The sequence below is a fragment of the Aptenodytes forsteri genome, unplaced genomic scaffold (genome assembly GCF_000699145.1).
Source record: "Aptenodytes forsteri isolate BGI_AS27 unplaced genomic scaffold, ASM69914v1 Scaffold58, whole genome shotgun sequence".
Classification (NCBI taxonomy): Eukaryota; Metazoa; Chordata; class Aves; order Sphenisciformes; family Spheniscidae; genus Aptenodytes; species Aptenodytes forsteri.
The window spans coordinates 856,474-878,516 of NW_008794093.1; the positions used below are offsets into that span (position 1 = coordinate 856,474).

The following is a 22,043-nucleotide window of genomic DNA, read 5'->3' on the forward strand; positions in this document are numbered from 1 at the left end:
ACTAGTTTGATGTGTCCCTGCTCATGGCAGCAGTGTGGGACTAGATGGCCTTTAGAGTTCCCTTCCAACCCAAACTATTCTATGATTCTATGATTCTAAAAATCTGTTGACTTCCAAGATGCTTCCAAAGATCCTCCAAAAGGGATCTTAGGAAACAAGCTAACACAAGACATTTTGATAGCCTGGAAAAGTTCCAAGAAACACTCAGCCTCAGCTGAAATGAAAACAGAAGTGTGCTGTGGTCTTGTAGGTGCGATAGTCTTGTACAGATCTTGTAATTCAAAATATGAGGGATATACAAAATGTTCATAGCAGAGAAATCGGGGGTCCTGTTGTCTTCTAACACAGAGCAAGCACCTTTTTTTCTTGTGGCAGAGCATTGTCAAACCCTTTGATGAGGCTTACTGCATTTTTCTGGTCTTTGCTAGCTCTGTATGCAGAATGTTAATCATTGTATCCAGTGTTGGGCCCCGCTCTGATACTGAATAACACTGAGAATGCAAGTTGCAAGCTAAGCAGCTCTAGGTATTTCTTACAGCCTAAATTTGTCTGATATTCATCTGATTTCAGCAATAATGTTTGCTCCCATTGAGATATTTTTCATTTATTCTTTGCAACTGAAATATGGCATGTCATTTCAATCTCTGGACACTGTTAATACAAGGAAGATTTACCTTGCAGTAAGGGGGAAGTGAAAAATAAAGATGACCAGCCATAAAATGCAAGTTAAATAAACTTGTTTGATCAACCACTGCATATAATGTTTTACATTTTTCCTCATTATTTGCAATCAGTTAAGAATATGAAAAAATGGTATTGCATGTTCTACCCATATGAAAATAAATGAGGAAGTGCTGAAATCATATCATATGTGGTATAAAGTATCATGTTTTAAAAGTATCAATTTCTATGGCCCCCAGCACTGTAATACTGGCTGTTAATCCTCAGGAATGGCTGGTACAATGTGTTGATTAGAGTGTAATAGTTTAATCATCTCTCAGTGATAGGAGTCCATGTTGTAGTTTCCAGATCATGAAATGTGTCTGTTTAAGATATGAGCAGATAATCTTTTCTTCTCTTTTTTGTAGAAGGCACAATGTAACCATGCTCATTTTATCTCTTTCCCTTTTTTACCTGCATTATGCATAATGCATTATGCATTATGCATTATAGCACCATAATCATACAGGGCATGATCATACAGGGCACAGGGATAGTCAAAGATGATGTTTATTACAGGGAGAAAAAGAAGCATTTTCTTATTGGAAATGTTTTGCATTGCAAGTTAAGGAGTGTAAACCCTCCTTATCACTTCTAAACACTGCATCCGGTTAGTTGTTAGCTGTAGGGCTTATGGCCATTGTGCAAAGGACAGCAAATTAACGTTTCTTAAATAAGTTATTACAGCAATATGAAAACTGAAAAGACACCTTCTGCGTATATTCTCTCCTCAGGGATTTGGGTTTATTTTTGGCTTCATGAAACTGAGTTTAAGTCGATACACCAGTGTTTCGGAAGAACAGAAGGGAGATGAGAAGTTAGTGATTAAAACAGGTAGTCAAGAATGTGGCTTTTGGATCTGATCCTCCCTAGGTGTATTAGTACACTCCTCTGAAGTCAGTAGAGCTTGGCTGATTTATACAAACTGCAGACCTGCGCTTTGCCAAAGGATATACTTTGTATAGTTCAGTTAACCTTATTTCCTATTCATTTCATGTCTTTTTCTTTTTTTTTTTTTTTATTACCAGTTTGTTAAATTTGACAATGCACTCTTTAGGCTTGGAAGGCTTTACCAAGCCAATGGGACTGTGCCCTCCTTTAGACAAGCCAGACATAACCCTCTGTCACAGCATCTGTGCAAGCCTTGAAGGGACGCGAGGACTCGGAAGCGTAGTCTGAGGAGACAAAGGCATAATTGTCACTTGGGAATGGGAAAACAGGGAACTGGTTTTCCCAAAAATACACTAAGACTCACAGAGATGGTCATCTGGTAATGTAGAATTTATTAAATACTCCTATTAATTCCAATTATTAAGCTACAAACCCAAGAACAGATATTTACTCTTTTTGGACAGAGGATGAGAACCAACTTCTTAGACAAAATTGGGGAAGGGAAAAAGCAAAGAATAAGAGGCTCTGAATACTTGATAAAATAAAGAAACAGTTCCTTTCCTCAGCCCCTTAATTTGTATCCAGGGACAGCAGAGGGGCACTGGTGCTGTCCTTAAGGGGAGAATAGTGGACAACTAATATCCAAAGAGGAAGGCATGAGGAGAAAATGAATAACACATTGCCAAGGAGCTCCCAGATGAATTATTAAAACCACTTTATTAAATACACAATCATCACCTTTGCCCCTTGTCTTTCATTTTTTATTTTCCAGAAGACCTTTCAATGCCTTTTGTCTTCTTATGAATCTTCATCCATCACAGAAAATACTATGCCAAAATAGGGCTGTTTTATTTCATCATGGCCCTGTGTCCCTCAGGATGTGGATGAGGGTCACTCTAGATCATTTAGAAAAGATCCCTCTTCTCCACCCATAAAAAAGAAAATATTTTTGTCTTCTTTGTATAAAAATGTTGTCAAAAAAGCTAAACTAAAGCTAAAGCTAAAACAAAAAGACTTATGAACAATGATGGTAATGGAGTATTCTTTCATGTAAGCAGACATTTTCCCCAATCAACTCTCTCTCACGAGGAACCTAAAATTATAGCAGTGTTAAATATTATAATTAACTCTAGTTTTAAGTGGGAAGCTACTTCAGTCAGTTGGATCATTGCATTCACATAGTCTGCTGAAGTGTAGACTACCCAAAAGGAGCATCTGGAAGGATGAAAGCCAAACTGTGGGATACGTGACTTCACTGCAGGAACAAGCTGAAAGAAAAAATGGATTGTGAAGGGTGGGAGAATAGCAGCAGGCAGGAGGGCAGACAGGAAAACGTACTGATATATGGAAACAAGAAAGAAAAAGGATAAACATGTGCATTCAATTATGCTACTCATTTTCTCATTTTTTTCCCCAGTAATTAGAGCCCTTTTAAATGGAAGTTTATTTAGGTTCAAAACTTATAAATCAACTTGTAAATTATCCTACTTATTCAAATAGACTCACTGATTAATAAAATTCTGTTAATAAGATTCAGTCTATGTATCTTATGTGGACTGAGATACGAGAACAAATCACAAAGCACAGCATGTTCACAGTAACAGTGAACCTGTGATTTAATAACTCCTTTTTACCACTTTAGAGATGGGGACATGAATCAAAAAGAAGTTATGGGGGACATTTCTGAAGTGTCAAAGTACTGTAAAATGCTTTGAAAAGCTCCATTTAAATTCTAAATACTTCAAAAGTCTGATCCTTAATGGCTTGTCTCAGGTGAAATAACATGTCTAAAAGAGCGCTGGCCTGTATAATCACATTTACTTGCATTTTCTAAGTATTGGAATATACTCCTTTTAAGACAGTTTCCTATCTTCTCCAAATGAGTATTTACTTTTAGATCCTAGATTTGAAGGTAAGAAACTCTGATTCTTATTTAATCTTCATATTATCCAGGTTGAGATAATGACAATGCTTGTATTTGTTTTAACATCAATTTAAAAATTATACAAATATTTACTTTTGTTGTTTATATTCTAAGATTACCACTAAAAATGTAGTTATCTTTCTACTTTGAAAGAGTCAAAATGTTCAATTCTAAAATTGCAAAAGTTCAAGTTTAAAAAAATTAGAAGTTCAAGAAAAAACAAATTAGAATTCAATTTTTGCTGCAACAATAGCTATAAGTACATAATTAAAGACTATTTTTTTTTTCAGATGAATTCAAATTATTTATGAAAAGGCTGCCAGTGAATTATTTCCTGAACACATCTACTGTAATGCATTTGTGGACAATGGATTCTAATTTTCAACGTCGCTATGAGCAACTAGAAAACAGCATGAAGCAACTCTTCCTCAAGGCACAGAAAACTGTTCACAAGCTCTTTGGCCTTAGTAAGAGATGCCATAAACAGCCACTCATCCGCATGCCAAGGCAGAGGTAAGAAAGCCTATGAAAACCTGAGAAACTCAAACTGCTGTCTTGACGCTAAAATCTCCTCAAGGGCATAGATGTGGGAATGTGTGCAGATGGTACATGCACAGTATACAATCTTCATATTTGTAGGAGTTGAACAATCTTTCAATATTGCTCCATTCATGTTTTCCTATATACGATGGGAAAGTTCAAAAAAACCCTGATTTGTATATGACTGTGTATTATGTGAGGCAACTTAAAAATAACATGAGCATACAGATTCATCCCATTAGGTCTGCCTCTGTTTTACAGAAACATATTTTTAGTGGAACCTGGCCAAGTGTAACAGTGCCAAATAATTGTATACCGAATACTGAATACTTATTCTGAAACAAGCACAGCTATTTTAAGAACTTTCCAGGTCATTATACAGTATACACTACATACTATTGATTTTTTGTCTCATTTGTCAGATATGAATTAGATTTGAAAGGATGCCTAAGGAAAGAAAATAGAAGTGTTTTAGTCCTTCCTAGAAACAGAGAGATCCTGAAAGCTAGCTAGTGAAATCTAAATTAACATAAAGTGGTTATAGTTGATAGCTGTTTGAAAATTGCTTTATTGAAATTAGTGGAATGACACTAGAGTAAATCTGAAATGAATGAGCTTTTAAGGACATTATTCTTCTGAGCACAAGCATCATGGGCCTAGTCCAGTGACTCCTGCATTTAGCACATATCTCCATCGATTTTAAAGAGATCTAGTTTAGGTTCAGTGTTCCAGAACTGCCAGGGGTACTTTACTCTCTCCTGCTTTCAGCTCTCCTATTGCAAGCTAAGGCTCCATCAATTCTTCTTTACCTTTTGGTGGCGCTTATCTAACCATTCCGCTTTTTCTTTCAGAAGGAGACAGCTGTTATGGCTCTCATGCCTGCCTTTTCCTACATATTGTGCTTTGCTTTGTGATCTGCTAGTTGAAACAAAAAATGTGTTTTTCACTTGTGGGGTCATTTCATAATTAGAAAACATTCCACTAACAAAGGTTATATAGTCACTGCAGTGCTTCGATATCACCTCTTGTGTTTCTTGGGCATGATCTGAATAAGCATTCTGCCAAAGAGATGATTCAACATGAAAGACTTCAGCAGGAACCCAGAGCTTTTCAAAACAGAGGAAACAGAATCCAACCTAATTTTTTTTTTCCCTACTAAAATTTAAAATAATCAGGTCTTCCAAAATAACCATTTTAAGGTTTTGAAGCAATCTTTGGTTGCCATCAGTAATGGCAATGATAGAGTATAGATGAACTGAGATACAAAAAGCAAAGATCAGTTGAAATGATTGATCAAAACACACCTTTCTTGTTATATGAGGGATTTTTTTTTTTTTTTTTCAAATGCAGAACTTATGAGTTCACAGCTTATTTGTTAATAATAAATTTTACTAGCAATAAAGTTTGCCTGCTTTACAGGGAGTTGTACTAAAGCTTCATAACAGTTTGATTTTGCAATGCATCTCTAACTTAGGAATATCATAACTTACTTTTAAGATAATTATGTTAATTTTAGTGACTGCCCTAAATTTTTTTCTAGTCAGTACAGGGAGAGGTCAGACGTATGATGACATAATGATAATCAATAGATGGCTCAAAGATCAGTGCTAAAGGCAGGTTTGGGAATATTTAGCCAGTGGGATGCATTTGCTAAAAGAGAGCATTTTCAAAGGCTGGATTCCATCTGACTATCTGGGAAAATTGTCTTCTGACATCAAGGCTTTTATGTCTGATAAGAAGAGCTTTAAACTGAGAAGTGAGGGGAAAAGGTCCGGTTTAGTTTCCTAACCTGGTTAAAAAAAATCTGATAGACCAAGATGCAAGAATGGATAAAGGAATATCAGTGGTGAAAAGATGGATAGCGAGCAGAAGGAAAACACAGGTATTGATAGAATAGCATTCAGGTACTCCTCATGATGAAAGTATACCTAATCCAAACAAGGTACTGAATTTTTCAATACAGAACTGCCAACAGGTAAGCACGCAAATGAATAGTGGGTAATGCAATGGAGAATGAATACCTGCGTAATGCAATGGAGAAATATGAATTATTGCTCAGGCTGTAAAAGGAGACATTTCAGCAGAAAGTGAGTGGAATAACAGAACCAAAATAAAGTACTTAAATTTCTTGTGTTTAAGGGAAGACAGGAATAAAAGTTAAAATCACAGCTTCATGTGCCAATGATATTCTAAGCTCCAAAGAAACAAGAAGGGGGAATTGGAACAAAATGTAATCCTTTCCAAAGGCTTTCCAAACAGCTCTTTCAGATTAGGGTTTGGGCTCTGCTATTGATAGTTCTTGTGGTTTAACCTCAGCCGGCAACTGAGCACCACACAGCCGCTCGCTCACTCCCCCCCCATAATTGAAATAAAATAAAATAATAAATAATAGTATAATAATCATAATAATTATATTAATAATATACAAAACAAGTGATGCACAACACAATTGCTCACCACCTGCTGACTAATGCCCAGCCAGTCCCCAAGTAGTGGCCCCCCTGGCCAGCTTTCCTCCAGTTTATGTACTGAGCATGACGTTACATGGTATGGAATATGCCTTTGGCCAGTTTGGGTCAGCTGTCCTGGCTGTGCCCCCTCCCAGCTTCTTGTGCACCTCCAGCCTTCTCAGTCGGTAGAGCATGGGAAGCTGAAAAGTCCTCGCCTAGTGTCAGCACTACTTAGCAACAACTGAAACATCGGTGTGTTATCAACATTGTTCTCACCCTAAATCCAAAACACAGCACTGTACCAGCTACTAGGAAGAAAATTAACTCTATCCCAGCCGAAACCAGGACAATAGTTGAGGATGAATTTTATTATGGAAAGAGAAATTAGAGTTAATGGAGATATAAATACTAATTTAAATTGTATTTTATGGGCACTTGTCTTTTCAGATACAGATTAAAGAGCCAATCTTCAGGTTTTAATAAAGGTCATGATGCTGGCAGTGAGTGAAAACAAAGTAACTGTGCTAATGTTTAATTTTACACTGTATTTCACAAGTCAATAGAAGATATAGCAAAGGATTTCTAAAGGAATATGTCAAAAGTGAGAGCTGGTTTTCTCTTTCATGAAGCTGGTAGGTATGTCCTAAAAGTTTAATATAATTCATGAAAACTTTCTATGAGACTGAGTTTTATAGGGATTTATCTATGTAGTCTGCCAGAAATCGTTTTGTCACACTTGAAGGAGCTCCTACATATGGTCAAGGTTATAATTCATTACTGAAAATACCTGTCTCTTTCTCTGGCCTCAAAATTTTGTTACTGAACATAAAACAAATTGTTGCTTGATTGTTTTTAAATAGGATTAATCAGTTAGACAGAATTGCTTGCAACTTTTCCCATATTTCCTGACAAACCAAGCAACTTAATAATCATGACACTAAATTACATTTATATTTTAATTTTCTAATCCTTGAACCAAATACCATTGAATCTTCTCTTAACATCATTGTTCATAGTAGAAAAGAGTCAGTTAACTTGCAAGTTAAAGAAACTACATTCCCATGTCTCTTTTTTAAACACAGTTTATATTCTTCAGCTAGAATAATGTACAAATAGTTTTCTTTCAGTCTGCACTAGCAGTGAGAACAATGTCTTATTTACTGCAGCACTTTGGTATACACTGGGGATGGGAACAGGATTACTATTTTTATTTTATTTCTGTTCATTGCAGATCTTTTCAAGTTCCAGATGTTCTTCCCAGATTTTAAGCTTTCTTTCATTAACATGAAACAGACCATTATTCCTTTCCCTGAAAGTCAAATCATGCCAAGATACATCAAAAGTCCATAGATTTCCATTATAAACCATTATGGTACTGCTGAGTGTAACTTTTAAAATTCACCTGAATTAGTCAATACACTCTGTAATCAGTGAAGTGTTTACCAGTTGTCTGAGTTCAAAGAAAAATACCAACTGAAAATTCAAAACCAACAAGGAGCACAGAAATTGCTATGTAGATAATCTGTTCCCATGTTGGATATAGGGATGGAATGATAAAACATTCAATTTCAAGAGATAAGGAGGATAACAAGATTGAAAAAAATGTACTCTGAAAAAGAAAAGATGTTCTGTGGAATAAATGCTACCAGATGAGCTACTGCCTCCATGAATTTGAGGCTCTGCTACTTCAAAAGGCTCAAGTGATTATTACTAATGTGTTCTCATTGCATTAACACAACAGCCTTAAAAACTTGCAGTATCATATGTTCATTCATTGTGTTTGCTTGGCCAGAGTCCACCACATGCAGCAATTGTTATTCCACTAGATGGCCAGCTCTTGCTGCAGTTTTTATAAAAGAAGGTTGCTGAAACACTGCTAATGGCACAATACATTTTGCTTTGCAGGAATCAGTAGGTGTTGTAAAATGTATATAAGAGGGTTGTTGAAACAGTGCTAGAAGCACAATACATTTTACTTTGAAGGAATCAAGATGAGGTGTAAAACATATGTCTGCCCTAAGCTCATCATGCATGTTTCTGTATTAGGACCATGAGGTGTAAGGAACAATTGTTAATCTTCGGAAGCAGTTTGCATATGGTATCTGTGGTCTAGTATATCTACTCTGAGAAAAGGACTGACATAGTCATTAAGTTAGTCCAAGCTCTCGATTCCAGCAGCATCTTTCTCAAATGAGGTGAGAAAGTAATGCCCTGTTACAGGCAGCAAAGAGCAGGCTTCCTCACAGCTTAGGCTGAGCATTGTGACTCACACCTGCATTGAAAGATGAGATCTGTGCATGCATAATCTCATGTTAACATCACCTTTGGATTGAATCTTCTCTTTTTCAAAGACAAAATATGTGGAGGGAATAAAGACATATCAATTTTACTCAATAGGGGTGTCCATATACGGCACTGTACCTCACATATGGCAATGCGAAGAGGTAAAGCAGCAAGCAAAGTTGTGGTTATATATTTGTCATTGTGTTATGGGGAGGGAAAGTTGTTTCTGTTTCTGTTTTAGTTAACATGACAGTAAGATTTCTTTTCAAACATAATGACTATATGCTGAGAAGCTGAAAATCACAGGAACAGAAGGCCTGTTCCTACCCATGAATTGCTGTCAGTGAAACACCTCATGTGAACCAGAGCTGAGGGTAAGCAAGCACTTAGATGAACCCAAATTATGGAACCAAAATGAGAAAATTGGAATATGTATGCTTAAGAGCATAAAAGAAATACAAACTGTATTGGCAGAGAAGGAGAATCTTCACTTTCCCAAATATTTTTCAGTAAGAATGGCAATGATTTCCTGTGATTGGATTTAATATCCAAACACTACTGAAAGACATTGAAGACAGGGAAAAGCTTTCATTTCTTCCTTCAGAAGTGCCAGCTTAACACTTGATTTCGTTCTTTTCTGTGTCATTCAAATTGGTCCTTGGCTAATGTTATCCATTTGAGTGAATGCACTCAGTAGAGTATATTGCTATATGTACAAACCTTATTTGTATGCAGTTTAAATCACTTCATAATGAAAAAGCATCACTCGAGGCCAAATTTAACCAGCACAATTTGTGACTTAATAAAGACAAAAACAAAAATATTAAAAGAAGAAACATAATGTAAATATAAAAATAAGACAGTGGAAAAAATTACATCTTCCTTGGCATAATAACAAAATGGAAATCTGCTGCAACAAACTGCAACTGAAGATTATGAGCAACTCAAGTAAATAAGAATTTTAATTTTAAAAGACCTAGGTACAACACTTGCAAACAAAAGCATGTAATCTTGAATAAAATGTCAGTATTTGAATTTTTGAAAAGATTGGATGCTTAATATCACCATATAATTTACAGTGAAATTGTTGGTTATACCAACAGTCTAGCCAGTTTTTTAAAGGATCTTAATCTGGTAATGCAAGCTGAAGGCAAATATAGACAAAACTACTTAATAACCGTTAAAAAATATTTTAATTAACATGTAAAAATCCTTATTTCTGAAAAGAAAGCCATTCTCAGCAACCTTATCTTCATAAAGGATTTTTTTTAAAGAAACTTACTCTGAAGCTAACATAGACTTAGGAGTTCATCACCAGAGGCAGTGAATGGCTGCATCAAACAGAAGAGTTGCAGAAAGAATTCTCATTTTCAAAACCAGAATTTATTCTGGAATTTCCCGCAGAATCACCATAGGCAGCTATAAAAGGAGGAAGAGCCATGAATTTGCATTTTCTCATTTTTCACTTCTTTTTGAATTTCACTTAGCAAAAAATTCACATGCCCTAGGAGCACAACAGGGCCTGAATACTGTAAAAACACTTCAGAGAAGTGACTTGTATCTTAGTCTTCTCTTCAGTCCATATACAGAAAAAAGATTTAAGATGTCTGACTTTTTTATAGTATCTATAACACAGTCCATCAGAATACTAAGGCCTTGAAACCTGTTTTCTTCAAAATGCTTCAGAATGAAATACACAAAAAGAAGATTATGTAGATTAATCCCATGATGTTACACAGGATAAGTTCCTTACATCCCAAAGTAGGTTATCAGCTACTTTAGATTGCTTTGCTATAAGTATAATTGATTCTTGAGCACAAAATTACCAAGGAATAAAATCTTCCACCAAGGAAGCCAGAAAGTTCAATACATGGAAGTTTCCCAGTTCATCACACAGAGATTTTTGTTTTTAAAGCACATTTGTGGCATTGGATATAAGTGAAAAAATCTAATTATACATCACTTAGCAGACTGCTAGAATGAAGGTGAACAGTGAGTCTAGATGAAAACTGTGTTACAGAAAGACAGTGTAAGATAGAAAAAGCTCAGCTGAATGGACTGGGTCCAATGTAAATGATGTTTCCGAACAAGAGTTGCTAAAGAAGCAATATTCTGTCTGATTTTAGAACATCTTCTCCTTTTCATAGAGTACGATGTATCATAGAGATGTTTCTAAACAAAAATAATTCCAAGAAAGAACACAGAAAAATGTACTTAGATTGCACATCATTTTGTATTATAAAAAATACCAAAAAAACTTTTTATCTGCTTCAATTAAGATATTGCATATGGGAGTTAAAAATGGATTTGCAAGTTTCAATGCAAAGGAATGCCTCTCCAGTGGAAACTTTGATTTGATCTAACACACCAGGTGCACATCTGAAAGTTGCATGTCATAGAAAAGGAAGGTGATAAGATGAAAGTATCCGAGATGAAATGAAGGTCAGTTTGGCAGTGGTTGCTTTACTAAACCGAATAATAAGTCTGCATCTTTTCTCAAAGGAAATAAAATGATCCTTTTTGAGGTGATACCTTTAATTGGATTGGGGATTAGAGTTATTTAAAACTAATATGACAGACATAAAAATATGATATACAGGCCTGCAAATAATAGGTCTGATAACAGTGACAAGCTAAGATAAACTCTTGTGTATATGTGTGTTTTCACACATATTTTAATAACTGTATATACATAGGGGCAGACTGCTCTTAGCATCTGTCCTTGTAATACATTTTCTCTCAAGGAGATTTGGTTTTCTAATGTTGCAGCACTTCATTACATGCTCATAGAGGCTGCTATTGATCACATGCTATATATGAAAATTTTTCCAGCTTCCCCACAACTCCACTTTTGATTATTTTGATGAATAGCAACATTAGAACGAAGTAATTTCACCATATCATAAAGTCCTGTGAAACTAATAGACAGGTTATATTAATGTCACAGAGCAGGAGTATGCCTGCTTCCACGCAACTGGTAAGTTGCACTACTTACCAGTGCAACTGTACCCTAATAGTAGTGCTTTAGCAATCATATTTTACACTATATCTCATGATGCAAAATGTTAAAAAAAGAAAATCAGCTTAGCAGGAATCATCTGACATGAAAGGAGCTATACCAATATAGTATTATATGATATGATACGAATATAATATTGCAGGATGTTGTATTACATCTTGTTTTGAGACTTGCAATACTCAATTATGATTACTGAATCACTAACCATTATTAAAATACTGTTGCACCGGCAAACAGTCTATACTTTAAAAGGGCAAAACATTGGCATGAGAGAGGTGACTTCATTCTATGCATTGCCCATATGTTATATAATAATACTGAATATTCAGACACCACCTCAAAGAAGACAGTATTCAGAAGTGCAACAGCAGAAGATGAGTCAAGGAAATAATTTAACTCAAGAATGACTACTTTAGTGTCCATCGCTTTCATGTGGGCTCTCTTCTAAGAGTAACAAGGTGATAGGAACGGAAACCACATACACTTTTGGAAGACCAATTTCTTCTATACAGTCCAGTTCTGAGAAGTGGAAAGTTGGGCTCAATTTTCCCTTCTCCCTCATGAAACTGTATCTAGAGTATGCATTTTTTTCAGATCTGCTAACACTCATTCCACTACAGATTGCCTCTGTCCCTTCCACCTACCAAAACCCCTTGTTGTTTCCAACCCAAATGTCTAAACTTCCTTATTTTTCCCAGGCAAATTTTGTAATGCAATTGGTGCTATCAGTACTGGAGCCTGAAAATTTGAAGACAATAAAACACAAGCAGTTTAAAATAGCGTTTTATTTCATAGACATATGGTATTAAAAAAGAAAAACGCAGATTAAGAAAAAGCTGCTGCAGAATTTTGGCTATAAAGATACAGTATTCAGCACATTTAATCCCCAGTGTAGATCTACAATACTGAGGGTCTTGCTTTTGGCCTTTTGGTTTTTACTGTGACCAAACTGCTGTAAAGTACCTTCCTTCAGGTCAAATTTAAAGATATCTTAATCACCTATCCACATGAATCACTTGTAGAAACAACATCAGAGCCAACACTGTGGTGACTCACAAGGCTTGCAAGCCTACACTTTAAAATAGTTACTTGATATGTGGATAGATCCTGGCACACATTTCTGGGCTTGGCAGCTTCTGTTTGTTCCTAGCCTGATGATCATCTGTCTTTGTAGTCATGACATGTGACATGATGGCCATGATCCTCTCTAGATAGCACTCCCCCACCTTTGAGGATCATGATAATGTACACCACAAATTCAGCTGGAGGTCAGGTAAGGACACCAGTGAGAGATATTGGTTCTTGGAGCACTCTGGGCTTCAGGCTATCCCCAGCTCCAGAAAGTTGCAGTATCTTCCAGATTTCACCTGTATAACAGAAGCATATTTGAACATTGCTTTATCTGATCCAGAAGAGTATAAAATGTGCCATAAGTATGTCTTTTATCATCTATGAGTTATTAAGACAGGAGAAAAATAAGAAAGAATGATCTTTGATATTCAGTCTCCAGCATCAGGCTTCCTCTGCGGAGTCACCAAAGTCCTTCTGTCTGTGCCCACCATAGTACAACAGGGCTGACAATAGGCTGATAATATCATATGTCCCTTGCTCTCTTTTGTCTATTGTGTTTCTTTAGAGTGATACACAGACTGTCTCTCACTATGTGTTTGTACAGCACACGTCACAGTGGGGCCCCAGTCTCAGCTCAGGCTGGGATGAATTGCTGTAACATAAATGCTTTTCTGGTGTGTGCCATTTAAAGTAAAAATGCGTCTCCTCTGTGGGAAGGTGGTATTAATGCAAAGCACAAGAAAGCTTTGACATGAGTGCAGAATAAAAGAAAAGATGAAGGTTGGACTTGTGGGGGGTAGGGAGATATTGCCATGCATATCCATATTTCAGGCAAAACCTTTCATCGCTCTGATGCCTCACTTTGACAAAGAGGTCTCTGTTTGTCAGGTCATGCTTGTCAGCACTCTGAAAACAAGCTTTTCAGGCTCTGAATCAGAAAAAACTTATCAATTAAACAAGTACAAAGAACCACTGAGATGTGCATTGACATAGAAATGGACACATACGATCAAGTGTCTTATATTTCTCACCTGTGTTGTCATATGCAATTTACTCTGTTAGCTCACTCAGAAGATGAGATACTAGCTCTCCAAGGGAACATCAAATGCCAGACTTTAACCTTCAGGGTTGTGCCTCAGGTCATCTTACTTAAAGACATATAATAGCTTTGTCTTTAGATAAATTTGAAGATTGGATAGTTTCAGTCCTGCAGATGGTGGGTTTTCAAGCTTTTGATTTTTAAAAATGCTTTGAAAAGTACTGTAAGCCTGTATCTGAATTGTTCGTATTGTCTCATGTCTACTCTTTTGTTCCTTTTTAAAAACATAAATCCTTTGCTTCCAACATGCAGAATGCACCAATCCCATTGTGTCTTAAGTGCTTCCAAATGACATAGTTCTGTCGATATGTACAGATGTGATCATGAAAAGACTTATTCAAAGTTTGATATGGCTGTTTCATACTATGTCGTTCTTCCATTTGCAACACAAAGAAAGAAATAACTAATATGTCAGCTTCCAGGTCATTCAAAGTTAGTAATTCTTATTTACTGTTTATTATGTCTTTTATAAACCAAAAATACATTAATTCTTGGTGTAATATGTTCTCTATATTTTCTTATATGCTTTTGGTAAGAGCAAAATAAATGACTAGAAAGAATAAGGTGAATATTGAAGGGTAAAGGGTAGGGAGACCTTTAATTTTTCTGAAATGGAACTGATAGATAAGAATTCAGTTTGTGCATAATTGCTATGGATACTGTCAAGGGCAGAGTAATTTATGGCCAGAAACAGTAGAAAAAAATTATATAGAACACATTAATTTTTGGAAACATAAAAAAGTCCTTTGAAAAATTAAAATTTTCAAATTATGAATTCCATACTGGTATCTTACACATATAACTATATACAGACTGGTAAAGACAATGTACAGTTCATTTACCCCAAAGAATACCAACTAGCAAACTCAACATCTCTTCTGACAGCAGTGGTATGACATGAGCTAGAAACTGTCTTTGCCCCCTCCCCTTGTCTTTCTCCCTTCCTGCCTTCCCCAGTTTCTGAATGAATTTAGCACTCCAGAGAGGTGCCAGGCAGACAGCTCAGAAGCATCCAGCCTTCTGATGTGCTCCCAGAGAGACAGGATCGGTAGCAGGCCCAGGTTTGCACTGTCTTGCCAACATGTTTCAACTTTCACTGGGAGGGATCATAGCTGGAGCGTGTGAAAGCAAGTTTATGATAAATAATAAACTCCGTAGTGTTTTATTCCTTGGCTTCTCAGCTGAGAGCATTGGCAAAGGCATCAGTGGTAGTGGTGATGTGTGCTGTGTGGACAGATGTCACGCAGGGAAAAGCTTTATTGTTGCGGTATTCACCTCATATTTTGTGTTGTCAGAACATTTACATTCCTGACAGATTTCTTATAAACTTAATTTAGCTCAAGGGCTGCACTCAGAGACCCCAACACACACAAACTAACTCCAGAGTTTTCGTTTCAGCTTATGTCTGTATGTGGCAATATCTAGCGAGGTAGAATTTTGTTTCCAATATGACTATATACAACTTGGATATTTTTTGTATCTCAAAATATATTCCAAGTATTTAATAAGCAGCAGATTATCATCTCTTACTCTGGGCAATACTAGAGTTAGAAAAATGTCAAGTGTGGGTTCTGCTATCCTTACTCAGGTTGACCAAATTGCTTGTACCTGGAATAGGATCATTTGCTTTCAGACAACTTACCAAATGAGAGTAGAAAATATGAGAGTGACAGAAGGTCCCCATTAGAAATGTTAATTTTCCATGCAATCATTAACTGCCATAGATGTTTACAGTCTGCAAAGAACTCGTCTTATTGACCTGTAAATTTAGGTCATATGTTTTGTACAGTCCTGGAAAGAAAAAAAATATTTATTTATTATTGAGGTTTTCTATAATATGTTAGTTTACAAAAGGCATAGACCTACATTTGTGCAATTTTTTTCCAGATACTTCCAGATATTTATATTCTTTTGGAAAAGTGCCATAAATATACCACAGCGAATGAATACAAAGCACTGTATTATCATTAACATTCTTTAAAAAAAAACAAATTTAAAGTCTTTTTTTTTAGGTAGGAAACAGAAAAGATTCAGGACGAGAGAATGCAAATGAAGTTTTATTTCATCAACCAGTGAAGGAAATCAGGGCCTTAAAGCAATATCTGAAATGAAAACAAGATTGCCTTTCTATCAAGTTTCCTTCCTCCACATTCACAGTTCAACCAGTATTTTGGAGTTGTCTCCATATCCCACAACTGCATAACAACCAATGAGAAAGAGGAAGTCAAACTTCTAAGATATCTGTGTCCCATGGCTTCAACCCGCAGCTCATTGAAGGAAATGTCAGGAAGGGTTTTTTTTTCCACAGGAAGGTGTCAGAATTCATAAGAGGAAATAACATAGAAATCACATCCTGGGATCCCAAGTGATCTATCCCACGTGGCTGGAAGGCAAGTGCTGATTCAGAACATGTAATCTGTTTACCCATCTAGTGCATGCTTTTTTGGACTCTAAGGCATATTAAAGAGATACAATCAGTAGTATAGTTTCAAACTGATGACCACAGATCATTAAAAAAATCCCTCAAGTAGCAGATGATACAGCACAGCTGCAGAAGGCATTAATTCCAATTAATTTGTCAGGAAATTATCCCATCAGTTTTCTAGAAACCCATATATGGGATCACAGATGAAATGTATAAAATAAAGGACTTATGTATTGCAAGGAGCAGAAGTAATAAAAATTGTTGGCATTGCAGACAGAAGGTGACACTTGCTAATTTTCTAATGTAGTTTTATTATCTTTAATGACTGACTTCTCTCAACTGTCAAGATATTAAAGTAAGATGACCCAAATGAAACAAAACTAAAACCTTCTCTGAATTCTACAAAAGAAAAAAAACAAAGTTTTTTATTTTTTGTTTTCCTTTGATTATCTGGCCTTTTGGTCTTTCAGATTCTTAGATAAATAGTTCCTGTTCTACCCATATGACAGGAATGACTTGAATATGCATTAAAACCTCTCCTCATTACATAAAAGTGCAGCAAATGTCAGGACATGTTGCATCAATTAAATTAATGTACAAGTCTTTGTATTAAAAAAGAAATTTTGAAATAAACTTTTCAAAATGCAGACCCTTCTAAAAAACAGCAATTAGAAATCTCTCTCAACATTGCTTAGACTGTGTTAATTGTATTTCCTAAGATTCTCCTCGTTTATTTTAAACAGTGATATTTCCAATAGAATCTGAAATCAGTATCATTATCTTAAACTTTTATTATTTTTTTTTTTTTAATCCTCCAAATTTAAGAAATCCTAAAAAATTCTTTAATTGACCTTAGAAGAACCCGAAGGCATCATTATTATTTTTTTTTAATCCTCCAAATTTAAGAAATCCTAAAAAATTCTTTAATTGACCTTAGAAGAACCCGAAGGCATCATGCCCTTGAAACTGTGCATATACTATTCCACACATTTTTTGGACAAAGTTGGCTTAATTTTGGAAAAAAATGGGAACAATAACAGATGATTTTTTTAATGTAAGTTGAAAGCTTACCATCTGTGTAGATTGCTTCATCAATGTATTATCTGCAGAAAGCACTACTGGTTTAGATAATTCCTGGAGTGATCGCTAAGATACAGTATAAATATAAATGAGATAGTTGGCAAATATATCCAAGATGTGAGCAAGGTACTGTGAAATGGATAGCTAAGCTGCTGACTGTGTTATCCCTAATGTTTCCCTACAAAACTTCAGTTAAATAAGCTCTGAGTAGAGACCAATGTAGCAAATCCCAAGACAGCATGCAGACTTTCTGTTTCATCAATTTAGCCCTTAATACATTGCAAAATGCTTGAGTAGCATTTTCTATTTTGTTGAGTCCAGTCCACAGTTTAATGAATCTTTCCACTGGTATGAGGTTGTCCAATATTAAGTGATTTTTTATTTCTTCTGCTGACCATCTGCTGCATATGTAAACTACTTATCTATGTATATCCACATTTGGATATAACATCAACTGCATTGGAGAGGAAACATTTTACTTGTAGATTAAGAGATGAGCAAAAGTTCATAAAAGCCAGAATCCTCAGCTTTGAATGATAGAAATAGAGAAACAGGTTTCCATCCATGAATATTTAAAAGGAAGTCTATACAGAATATCTGCATCTGTGCTTCTAAGTGTTGCTGCAACTTGGGGTTGGATTAACTTCAAAGATAAAAATAGACCCTCTGTCTATGAAAGGCAAAATTTCTCTGTAATGAATAGAGATTAGTGTCCTGACAGAGAGGAGTGAAGCTTTATAAAGAAATTTTCTACAGGAGGCACCTGTGAATCTTGGCAAATAATGATTCCAGAGCCTGTTCCTTCTTTTTGCTAAATAGCAGACAGTCATCTGGTTATAGAGCTCTATAGATGAATGGTGCCATGCAGTTGTGAAATTGATGACATTGCAAGTCTCACAGGCTGTGGGATCACACATCCCACCCAAACTTGCAAATATATTTTACAAAAAAGCTCTTTTAATCTATTTCGGCTTTGAAGTTTGCAAGAGCATTCACTATATCCTTTCCACCCTTTTTCTGAAGGCAATAAGGAAATGGAACCAATAATATTCCGTGTGTGTGGAATTCATGTAATTTTTATGTAATTCCTAGTTTAAATGTCTAGCCTTGATAGTAAACATAAGTAGAAATACCGTGCAATGTTTGCAGATCATAATCCCTAATCATTGATATAAAATATACAACTCTGCACACACAATCTTATTCACACATTTACAGAAATTTAACGAATAAAATTAAGGAGTACATTTGCAGAACTCTCTCTTCAACAAAACTGTACAACTTTCCTTCAAAATTGTCAAATAGAAATTTCTTGTGCACACAAGTTAAAATTCACAAAACTTTGCCTCTTAAAAAAAAAAAAAAAAAAGGTTTCTTAAATCCACCTCCATAAATTTTATAAAACTGTTCTGACTTGTGAATTCTGCTTTTGCACTCTGAGAAGCTTTGTTTTAGGAGGGTACATCACAGAGTAATCCCTCTAAGTCATAGCACTTTCCATGCTTTGGAAGAAAAGGCTCAATTTCACAACATTTCCTTGTTTATGATTTGAGGTATTGATGATTAAGCAGAAAACTGGAGTTTCCGACTACCAGATAAAAAGTAGTAATGAGTTACAGTAGTTTCCTCTCTTCCTGACCTTATTACATATTCCTTTTTAGATCTGAACTCAGTTGCTTGATCACAATTCAAATCCAATGTCACATCAATGCAACCAGCTTCAGGAAAGAAGTGAGCAGTTCTGAGTATTTACTTGTTTGCACTCTCATGTCTGCAAGCTCCCTCAGACCTTAATAAGATTATAATTTCCTTATTGGTGATATCAGTCTAGCATGGATTCATTCTTTTGAACCCCAAATAATTTAATTCCCTCTCCCCGCAATAATGTATGTTAACTACTTACTGTTATTTGTGCCCAGTATCCTCATGGAAAAATACAGATGCTAAATCAGTTCAGATAATCTGTAAAGAAACAGAATCACTGAGCTTTTTTTTTTTCTTTTTTTTAATGTGATTAACACTTTATATTCAGGTATGGAAGCTGGTATACTTCTGAGGTTTCATTTGCTTGCCTAGATTTCTAGGCTGTTCTGCATATGTTGTTGACATCAGAAGGGGCTGAATTAACATCCCAAATAATTTAATTCCCTCTCCCCGCAATAATGTATGTTAACTACTTACTGTTATTTGTGCCCAGTATCCTCATGGAAAAATACAGATGCTAAATCAGTTCTCAGATAATCTAAAGAAACAGAATCACTGAGCTTTTTTTTTTTCTTTTTTTTAATGTGATTAACACTTTATATTGGAAGCTGGTATACTTCTGAGGTTTCATTTTTCATTCTAGATTTCTAGGCTGTTCTGCATATGTTGTTGACATCAGAAGGGGCTGAATTAACATTTCCACGTCTAGCATGGATTCATTCTTTTGAACCCCAAATAATTTAATTCCCTCTCCCCGCAATAATGTATGTTAACTACTTACTGTTATTTGTGCCCAGTATCCTCATGGAAAAATACAGATGCTAAATCAGTTCAGATAATCTGTAAAGAAACAGAATCACTGAGCTTTTTTTTTTCTTTTTTTTAATGTGATTAACACTTTATATTCAGGTATGGAAGCTGGTATACTTCTGAGGTTTCATTTGCTTGCCTAGATTTCTAGGCTGTTCTGCATATGTTGTTGACATCAGAAGGTGCTGAATTAACATTTCCACTGAAGGAAAGGAAAAGATTGAGTGCTTAATTTCTTGAGAAGATAGCTGATAAAATGCAGTTAAGATGTGCAACTGCCAGTATTAAGGCACCTGAATAGCAGTAACACTTTGCATACTTTTAGGCTATAAAGTAAAACTGAGTATGATTAATGGGATGGCTTTACACATAACAACACAGCTGGGGATTATGTTATTTTATATTCACCTTCCAAACTCCCATAAAAGTAGATTATTGTAGCATAGCACTTCTGAATAGTTACATGATGATTGGAGTCTTAACAGCTCCTGTGTTCTTACAAAAGGAAATATACTGTATAGAAACTCAGTCTTCCTCTGTTGCATTCACCCTTCAAGGAGGATGAGGAATATAAAACACTGGAAGGGTGTTTAGGGGACATTGGGGTCATTATACAAATATTGGAAGAGATGTAAATGTTTGGTTGAGCATGGGAGTACATGAACAGAATATTTGCTTAACTTCTGTGTCCCAGGTGGACTGAGGAGAGGTTAAGGGCGTGCCTGGAGCTGGGGGCAGCTGACTGCTGGGCATTGGTGCTCTGAGTCCCAGCATCATAGTTGTTACTGTACTTCATGGTGAAGGGATTAGCCACAAAGCCATGACTATAGTGTGAAGAAAGTGCCTATGTACTTCTAAGGATCAAGCACATATTCTTTCAGTGTCATGTCTGATCCTGAAGAGATGCCCCAGAGTGTCTGTGGTAGTGGTAGCAGCATCCATGGTGGGACCTGTACACAAGCACCTGAATAACCTGAACAGCAATGGAGAGGTGATAGTGTATTAACAACTCTGAATAAAAAAGGTATTTGACTTATGGTTGTTATTGCCCACTAATTACAGGACAAAAATTTGCAACCATCTAAATTCTGTTGAAATGCAGCTGGAATTAGAGTTGATGCTATGTGTCATGTGAAATCGCTCACAAAGGAAGTTCATTTAATGGGCTGCTGGCATCAGCTGGAAGATACCCACTGATCTCAGAATATAAGAATAAGAGATCTCCTTTATAATGACTATCCAAATCAAGATACTTTTTATAACAAGTGAAATTTTCCTTGATTAATAATCTTTTTTTCAAAGATGTTATTATTTATGACCAGTTGAATCACAAGAAGAGAAATTTCTTATTGCTTAGGTTCTCTCCCATTCCTTTTTTCTGTTATTTGTAAGACAGTATAACTTAACAATTAATGAAATATTAATCCTTTATTTTCATTAATTTTAACTGTATCAATAGTGAAAAGGATTCAGTTTGATTTCTGCAAAAGCAATCATATCAAACTACAGAACAAGTTGCTCTCAATCTGGCAGGTATCAGATACAGGTACAAAAAAATATCAATAAAGAAATGAAAATTTTCTGAAGTTCCTTTACACAAATAAAATTTCCTGGGTAGGATTTTAGCTCTTTTTTTCCATTTTTAATAGAAGAATACTACTAATTAAATACGCATTTCTGAACTCTATGCTCTTCAGTGTGTATGTTAAGGACCAAACAAGCTATTGACATGAGCTCAGATACTACTTTCCTGTAACAATTTTTAATTTGTCATGGATATGTTAAGCTTTCAGTGAATGAATAAGGGAAAATGTTAAATGCATTTTAAAACCCATTATTTTCTATAGAAAATTAACTTTATTTAGCTATTTATTTGTAAGCATATGAAATTATATAACTTTGTGAGGCAACTACTGTGTACTTAAACTAAAGCTAAACACTGAAGACTGTTAGTATTTTTGATATATTACTGTAGTGTCACTTTTGTGTTCCTCAAGTTCTTACGAGGATAGATCCTGCTAGGAGAA

At 35.6% G+C, this 22,043-nt stretch overlaps 1 protein-coding gene across 2 annotated transcripts in view; it reads left to right on the forward strand.

The window, feature by feature from the left end:
• Positions 1-22,043, forward strand: part of LOC103895474 (BMP/retinoic acid-inducible neural-specific protein 3) — a 229,412-nt gene that overhangs the window by 179,867 nt on the left and 27,502 nt on the right. For both annotated transcript variants that reach the window (XM_009275062.1, XM_019470950.1), the window contains one exon: positions 3,826-4,048. In XM_009275062.1, the coding sequence (XP_009273337.1) occupies positions 3,826-4,048 (223 nt within the window). The remainder of the gene's footprint in view (positions 1-3,825; positions 4,049-22,043) is intronic.